The following is a 9,255-nucleotide window of genomic DNA, read 5'->3' as shown; positions in this document are numbered from 1 at the left end:
ATGTTTGGCAGGTCGGGGACCTTGGATCTGGACTCTTGCTCTAAAGACGGGGAGCTCCTGAGCTGCGGACGGACCACCGACAGGAAGCTCAACTTCTTCATCGAGACGGTGCGCCCCAAAGACACCGTGCAGTGCTACCGCGTGCGCTGGGAGGAGCTGGCGCCGGGCATCCCGGTGATGCACGCCATGACCTACAAGTTCGCCCACTGGTACGGCGGCGCGGTGTCCGCCATCCAGCACTGGCCCATCGCCCTCTCGGGCCAGCAGGCGCCCAAGCCCTTTGTCACCAGCGACGTCTACTCCAACCGGAACGAGTTCGGGGGCATCCTGGAGAGCTACTGGCTCTCCTCCAACGCCACGGCCATCAAGATCAACAGCTCCGTGCCCTTCCACCTGGGCTGGAACGACACGGAGAGGACCATGTACTTCCAGGCGCGCTACGACGACAGCCCCTTCAAGCCCAACCCGGGAGAGGAGCCCTGCGCGGAGCTCAGCTACCGGGTGTGCGTGGGTCTGGACACGGCCTCCATCCACAAGTACATGGTGCGCCGGTACTTCAACAAGCCCTACAAGGTGACGTTTTATTACCATTAAAATGTGTAGATATGGTGTATACATAAAACATGTGGAAATAATTTTTCGTGCTAAGAGTAAAAACCTACCAGTTTGTATTCAATGTCTCTGTTGACAGAATTGGCTATGGGGCGACAATAATATAAACATGAGGCATGGTTTCTACCTTGAGCCCTTAACTCTTTCAGTGCCACTCACGAGATTTCTCGTGTTTTTTTATAGGTGGTTGCTAGCCACTCACGAGATTTCTCTGATTTTTTTTTTTTTTTTTTTGCGATCTGAAAAATTATTGCATCACCCGAGCCTACCCGAGTATAGCTGAGGGGCGCCGACGATCACTGTGGAAAAAAGCGCCCCCTGTCGTCTCCCAGATGACATAAGTGATTTTGGAATGGACTCAATGAAAATGAATGGGGAAAAAAATCCGGTACTCCACATTTTCCAGTTCACTGATCCAGCCGGGGTTACCAGAGTTCATTCTGGAGCCTCAGATCCCTGCGGATCATAGAGATCTACTGTGTCGCGTTGGATCCATACACCTATCGATTTTTTCGAATGGTGATCAGGAATTGGAATATACCAGTTGGATACCATCTGATGTCAGGTAAGGACTCTATGTTATCAGTGGTAGGATAATCGGAGTAAGTTTGATGAAGTTATAAGCTGTTTTGTGAAATGTCTTCTTTCGGTTTCACTGTAAAACTCTGTGAGGTAATCAACGGAGCGATTATCAGTGCGCGGCCGTAATGTGCTTGCGTGCACGTATAATATTGATCATCTAGCGTTTATTTGAAAACGATTCATAGAAAGGCCGACGAATATCAACGTTGTGGAATATTCCACTAAAAGACGATTTTCATAGAATGCTCCAGAATGAGCTGTTTTTTATATCAAAACGGGGGCTTTTCTAACTGCTCTGAAATGGAAATGACGCGATAAAAAAACAATCCGTCTTCACAGCACTGACTGGAAAATAGTCTTTGATAATGCGATGGGCAGATTAGACACATAGCCATAATTTAAAACATAGATTAGGCGATATTAACGTTAACATTGGCGCCGATGGTGGCATTCAAGCGGTAAAACGGAAAACCAGGCGTGGCATTGAAAGAGTTAATCGGCGTGGTTTATTATTTACATTGGTTCATAGTACAGCAGCACATAGATGGGGAAGAGATAGAGGGGGAGGAGACATCTCCTTAAATACCCTCCACCTGGCGGTAGCATTAGCGGCTCCGCCTATAGCGCCCTCTAGTGGAAACAGTTATGTACAGTCAGTGGAAACAGTTGTGTACAGTTAGACAGTTACTTGCAATCCTACATATAACCTCTAACTTTAACAGTCTCTTTCAACCAAGAGAAGGAAAGTATAATTTAAGAGGGTTGTCTATTCTTAAAACATATAAAAAGGTAAGAACTCATGTAAAAGCTAGATGTGTTTACATTTTGGGAGTTAAATTGTGGAATAGTCTTAGTGACGGGTTGAAGTTGTGTACCTCTCAGGGGAGATTTAAAAAAGGCCCTGAAGGATAAAATAATTCAGGAGTACAGTTTTGAGTAAAACATCAAACATTTGTTTTTCTTCTTTCAAAAAAGTATATCTTGCAGCATATTTTAAGTTTTTCTTTCTTATATTAAAATATATTACTTTTTAAGAATGTGTAAAGGATAGGCAAAAATAAGCACGTGCTTTGGCCTATTCCTTTTTTTCGGTCGTTGATTTGGGATTTTGTGCTTACTTTGAATATGTACATTGTACATATTCACATTGTACATATTCACATTATTATTAATAAAAAAAAAAAAAAATATATATATATATATATATATCTAACCCTAACTAACCTTATTGTCATGCACTTACATTTACATTTACATTTAGTCATTTAGCTGACGCTTTTATCCAAAGCGACTTACAAGTTCTGTACGACAAGCCATCAGGAAGGATACAACTCTATCAGCTGAGTAACAATGTTCATCAAACAGTGTTGAGTGCTACAGTGTAGGTTAGTTTATTAGGACAAGTGCATGACAGTATGGTTAGTTAGGGTTTTTTTTTTTTTTTTATTAATTCAGATAATGGTTGAAGAAGTGCGTCTTTAGTCGACGCCGAAAGATTGGACGTGTTTCGGCTGTCCTAACTGGGGTGGGTAGTTCATTCCACCATTGTGGGGCAAGGACTGAGAATAGGCGACTTCTCTTTGATGACCCTCCCGGAGCTTGGATAGGAGTAGGTCTGAGGCGGCCAGAAGATGCAGAGCGTAGGGGTCTTGAGGGTGTGTAGTTAGAGACCATTGACCGGAGGTAGGCGGGAGCAGTTCCCTTTGCCGCACGGTATGCTAGGTCGAGGGCCTTGAAGCGGATTCGTGCAGCAATGGGGAGCCAGTGCAGGTCCCTAAGAAGTGGGGTGACATGGGCCGACTTCGGTAGGTTTGAGATCAGGCGGGCCGCTGCGTTCTGAATGAGTTGAAGAGGCTTAGTGGCAATGGCCGGGAGGCCAGCGAGCAGTGCGTTGCAGTAGTCGAGGCGGGAGATGACTGTTGATTGGACGAGGAGTTGGGTGGCTTCTTTTGTCAGGAAGGGGCGGATCCTTCTGACGTTGCTTAGGAGGAATCGGCAGGTTCTGGTTGTCGCTGCGATGTGAGCAGAGAAGTTCAACTGGTCGTCGAGGACAACACCAAGGTTCTTGGCGGTCGGGGACGCGGTCACAGCTGCATTCTCGACTGTGATGGAAAGGTCGGTCAGAGGGGAGGATTTGGCCGGCAGGTGGAGCAATTCTGTTTTGCTTAGGTTCAGTTTGAGGTGGTTGGTCGTCATCCAGGCGGAGATGTCGGACAGACAGGCCGAGATCCGCTCAGAGACGTGGATATCTAAGGGAGGGAAGGAGAGGAAGAGTTGAGTATCGTCGGCATAACAGTGGTAGGAGAAGCCATGAGACGTGATAATGTTACCCAGTGATTTAGTGTAGAGGGAGAAGAGAAGGGGTCCTAAAACCGATCCCTGGGGGACACCCGTCCGCAGGGGGCGGGTGGCCGACAGGGTCCCTCTCCATGACACTTGGTAGGAGCGGTCATTGAGGTATGATGACAACCATGTCAGCGCAGAGCCAGCCACTCCCATTCCTGCAAGGGCCGCGAGGAGGATCTGGTGGTTGACTGTGTCGAAGGCTGCAGATAGATCTAGGAGAATCAGGACAGAGGAGAGGCCTTTCGCTTTTGCTAAGTGAAGTGCCTCTGTGACCGCAATGAGGGCTGTCTCTGTGGAGTGACCAGTCCTGAAGCCTGACTGATTAGGGTCTAGGAGGTCATTCTGTAAGAGATAAGCAGTAAGTTGGTTGGATACAGCACGTTCAAGTGTTTTAGAAAGGAAGGAGAGAAGAGAGACAGGACGGTAGTTGCCTATGACGGTAGGGTTCAGGGATGGTTTTTTTATGAGGGGCGTGACTCTGGCTTGTTTTAGGGAGGTGGGGACCACCCCCGAGTTGAGTGAGGAGTTGATGGTTGCAGTTAGGAATGGGAGGATGTCTGGTGCTATGGTCTGGAGGAGTGGGGAAGGTAGCCGGTCCAGCTGGCATGTAGTCGGACGGTTCGACGTTACCAGTGTCAGGGTCTCAGCTTCTGTAATGGGAGAGAAAGATGACAGAGTGAAGGATGAGGTTCTCGATTCAGCATTTGGAATGGGTGGGGGTTGGGAGAAGGAGCTGCGGATGTTCTCCACTTTTTCCTCAAAGAAGATCGCAAAGTCTTCGGCAGAGAAAGATGAGGGAGGGGGGGGTGGGGGGGGAGTGAGGAGGGAGGACATGGTAGCATGCAGTTTGCGAAGATTCTTGGCAGAGGCCTCGATCCTATGGTGAAAGAAAGAAGCTTTGGCATTAGTAATGGTTTTGGAGAATGTTAACAAGAGGTTGTGATATGTGTCGATGTCAGCAGTGAGGCGTGACTTTCTATACTTCCTTTCAGCTGCTCTCAGGACCTGTCTTTGTTCTCTCACTGGATCTGTCAGCCATGGACTGGGTGGGGAACGGTGGGCAGGTTTCTCAACGAGGGGACAGAGCTTGTCCTAATAAACTAACCTACACTGTAGCACGCAACACTTTGATGAACATTGTTACTCAGCTGATAGAGTTGTGCCCTTCCTCATCCCATTTCTGCTTTGCACTATATAGTATTGTATATTAGTACATTGCATAGTATATTGTATATTGTATGGTAACTCAGTTACTTCTAGTCTGCATCGAACATTGTACATATGTCTATACTGAACACTGTGACCTCTATTTTTACTTCTAATTTACATGCTATACTATTTTATTTCATACTTATCTTGTCTAGCACAGTCTCTGGAGCGTAACAGTAAGAAGCATTTTGTATAAAAGTATTCTGTACTTCTGTATGACAACTATTAAAGAAACTTGAAACTTGAACTTGAAACTTCCTGATGACTTGTCGTAAGTCGCTTTGGATAAAAGCGTCAGCTAAATGACTAAATGTAAATGTAAATTTGTGATATATATATATTTTTTTTTAATTCCTTTTGTAAGTCCACACGGTTGTGTTTGATTTGTCTGTAAACAAAGACCGAAAAATAAACTTCATTCATTCCTTCACCCAGGTGCCCGCCAAGGCCATGTTCCGCCACCCCATATGGTCCACCTGGGCGCTGCACAAGACCGACATCGACCAGGAGAAGCTGCTGGCGTACGCCGCCAACATCCGCAAGCACGGCTTCAACTGCAGCCAACTGCAGCTGGACGACCGCTACACCAGCCACTACGGCGAGTTCCAGTTCGACCCGTTGAAGTTCTCCAACGCCACGGCCATGTTCCAGAAGCTCAACGCCGACGGCGGCTGCCCCGTGTCCCTGTGGATCCACCCGTTCGTCAACTACGACTCGGAGAACTTCCACGGCTGCGTGGAGAAGGGCCTGCTGGTGCGCGAGCCCACGGGCAAGCTGCCGGCGCTGGTGCGCTGGTGGAACGGCGTCGGCGGCATCCTGGACTTCACCAACCCGGACACCCGCGACTGGTTCTCGTCGCACCTGCGCTCGCTGCGCTCCAAGTACGGCGTGTCGTCGTTCAAGTTCGACGCCGGCGAGACCAACTACCTGCCGTGGAAGTTCAGCACCCGCACGCCCATCCGCGACCCCAGCTTCTACACGCGGCGCTACACGGAGATGGCGCTGCCGTACAACGACCGCGCCGAGCTGAGCAGCGGCTACCAGTCGCAGAACATCTCGTGCTTCTTCCGGCCCATCGACCGCGACTCCGTGTGGGGCTACGAGATGGGCCTGAAGTCCCTGATCCCCACCGTGCTGACCATCAGCATCCTGGGCTACCAGTTCATCCTGCCCGACATGATCGGGGGCAACGCCTACCTGAACCGCACGTACGGGCACCGCGTGCTGCCCGACCGCGAGCTCTACATCAGGTATCTGTGGTGTTTTATTAAGGAGCCCCGTTAGTTAGTTAGTGCCGTTAGCAACTAAGCTATCGTCTCCCTGGGGTCCACACATAAAAACACACAGTCGTCAAACAGTTCATATAACACACAATAAAACAGAAATTCATCCGTGTATAACTAGGCAAAGAATATGAATAAAAGATAAAACAAAACAAAGGAATAGACTAAAAGAAACTAGAAAATTATAAAATATGAAAAGGAAATGCATAGAAAAAGCATAACGGGGCCAATACAAAACATGCTCGAGGCAGAAACACAAATATATAAATACATCTAACTAAGCTATACTTTAAAAATATAATTGAAGATTAATTTTAAAACACAATTGACTGTGGGTGGTATATGAAGGTTACTATAGGCAGGTTGTTCCAGCTATAGCTATTGATCTATAGATAAATGACCGTTTTAATGAGTTGGATTTAGGACGTGGAGGTATAGTAGTAACAACTGACCACTCTCTCCCTCCAGGTGGCTGGAGCTGTCGGCCTTCATGCCCTCCATGCAGTTCTCCGTGCCCCCCTGGGAGTACGACGACGAGGTGGTGCAGATCGCCCGCAAGTACACCGCCCTCCACGAGAGCCTGGTGGCGCCCCGGGTGCTGGAGCTGGCCAGCGAGGTGCTGACCACGGGCGACCCCATCATCCGGCCCCTGTGGTGGATCGCCCCGGGCGATGAGACGGCCTACAAGATCGACTCGCAGTTCCTGATCGGCGACGACCTCATGGTGGCGCCGGTGCTGGAGGCCGGGAAGCAGGAGCGCGACATCTACCTGCCCGCGGGCCGCTGGAGGAGCTACAAGAACGAGAGGTTCGACATCAAGGAGCCGCTGCACCTCACGGACTACCCTGTGGACCTGGACGAGATCGCTTACTTCATCTGGGTTTAGCAGAGAGAGAGAGGGTTTAGCAGAGAGAGGGAGAGAGAGAGAGAGAGAGAGAGGGTTTAGCAGAGAGAGAGGGTTTAGCAGAGAGAGAGAGAGAGAGAGAGAGAGGGTTTAGCAGAGAGAGGGAGAGAGAGAGAGAGACAGAGAGAGAGAGGGAGTGAGAGCGAGAGAGAGAGGGTTTAGCAGAGAGAGAGGGTTTAGCAGAGAGAGGGAGAGAGAGGGAGAGACAGAGAGAGGGTTTAGCAGAGAGAGGGAGAGAGAGAGGGTTTAGCAGAGAGAGAGAGAGAGAGAGAGAGAGAGAGAGAGAGAGAGAGAGAGAGAGAGAGAGAGAGAGAGAGAGAGAGAGAGAGAGAGAGAGAGAGAGGGAGGAAAGCAGGACGGCTCTGGATTGCCTGTGTTCCCGTCTGCTTGTGAGATAAGATGAGACGAGAGCAATCAACATTCTGTTTGAGTAAGAACCAGTGATGGAAAGTAACAAAGTATTTGTACTCGAGCACTGTACTTGAGTACAATTGTGAGGTACTTGTACCAGTGTTGCAGTGAGGACTCGAGTCCAGTCCTGGACTGATTTTCAGGACTCGCGACTCGACTTGGACTGGAGCACCGATGACTCTGACTTGGACTTGGACTCGAACATTCGGACTGCATTCGGACTCGGAAGGTGCAGACGAGGACTCGGACTTGTGTTAATTGATCAATAAAATGCAGTTATTTATTTTTGTATTTTCTTTTTGTAATAGGCCCTAATCATTTGGTGTAAGATATCGATGGCTAGTGCATTTGTTTGGCTATTGTGTCACAAAGTAAATAAACTCCCTTTGAAACGGTGACCGCTGTGTCATTTATGTTTAATGTAGACCTTTCTTTATTTGTACGTCAGCTCTTTGACTGCGAGAGAGGAGTGGACTCAACCTTGATGACTCGCACTCGACTCGGACTCGACTCTGGCTCTTCTTTGGCGACTCGGACTTGGCCTCGAAACACTGGGGACTCGAGACTTGAGTACTTTCAAGTTTGAAACCTGACAACTTCAAGAGGACGTAATGAGAACTGAGCCACGTACCACTTTAACATAACCTTTAATCAGAGCAGCATAACTGGACCACACACCACTTTAACTTAACCTTTAATCAGAGCAGCATAACTGGACCACACACCACTTTAACTTAACCTTTAATCAGAGCAACATAACTGGACCACATACCACTTTAACATAACCTTTAATCAGAGCAGCATAACTGGACCACACCACTTTAACTTAACCTTTAATCAGAGCAGCATAACTGGACCACACCACTTTAACTTAACCTTTAATCAGAGCAGCATAACTGGACCACACACCACTTTAACTTAACCTTTAATCAGAGCAGCATAACTGGACCACACACCACTTTAACTTAACCTTTAATCAGAGCAACATAACTGGACCACATACCACTTTAACATAACCTTTAATCAGAGCAGCATAACTGGACCACACACCACTTTAACGTAACCTTTAATCAGAGCAGCATAACTGGACCACACACCACTTTAACTTAACCTTTAATCAGAGCAGCATAACTGGACCACACACCACTTTAACTTAACCTTTAATCAGAGCAACATAACTGGACCACACCACTTTAACTTAACCTTTAATCAGGGCAGCATAACTGGACCACATACCACTTTAACATCACCTTTAATCAGAGCAGCATAACTGGACCACACACCACTTTAACATAACCTTTAATCAGAGCAGCATAACTGGACCACACACCACTTTAACTTAACCTTTAATCAGAGCAGCATAACTGGACCACACACCACTTTAACATAACCTTTAATCAGAGCAGCATAACTGGACCACATACCACTTTAACATAACCTTTAATCAGAGCAGCATAACTGGACCACACCACTTTAACTTAACTTTTAATCAGAGCAGCATCACTGGACCACACACCACTTTAACATAACCTTTAATCAGAGCAGCATAACTGGACCACACACCACTTTAACTTAACCTTTAATCAGAGCAGCATAACTGGACCACACACCACTTTAACGTAACCTTTAATCAGAGCAGCATAACTGGACCACATACCACTTTAACTTAACCTTTAATCAGAGCAGCATAACTGGACCACACACCACTTTAACTTAACCTTTAATCAGAGCAGCATAACTGGACCACACACCACTTTAACTTAACCTTTAATCAGAGCAGCATAACTGGACCACACACCACTTTAACATAACCTTTAATCAGAGCAGCATAACTGGACCACACACCACTTTAACATGACCTTTAATCAGAGCAGCATAACTGGACCACGTACCACTTTAACGTAACCT

The 9,255-nt window shown here is 47.4% G+C and overlaps 1 protein-coding gene across 1 annotated transcript; it reads left to right on the top strand.

Moving 5' to 3' along the window:
* LOC311231092 (myogenesis-regulating glycosidase-like) lies at nucleotides 1–7,745 on the top strand (the record flags this gene model as incomplete). Its single annotated transcript, XM_084317576.1, has 3 exons — nucleotides 1–573; nucleotides 5,185–5,999; nucleotides 6,501–7,745. 3 exons carry the CDS (start codon nucleotides 1–3, stop codon nucleotides 6,916–6,918), a joined length of 1,806 nt encoding a protein of 601 aa, XP_084173702.1. The 3' UTR covers nucleotides 6,919–7,745.
* Nucleotides 7,746–9,255: the final 1,510 nt, after the last annotated feature.

Source organism: Notolepis coatsorum (assembly GCF_963971535.1).
Source record: "Notolepis coatsorum genome assembly, chromosome: 6".
Lineage (NCBI taxonomy): Eukaryota > Metazoa > Chordata > Actinopteri > Aulopiformes > Paralepididae > Notolepis > Notolepis coatsorum.
This window is presented reverse-complemented; position numbering and strand designations above follow the sequence as displayed.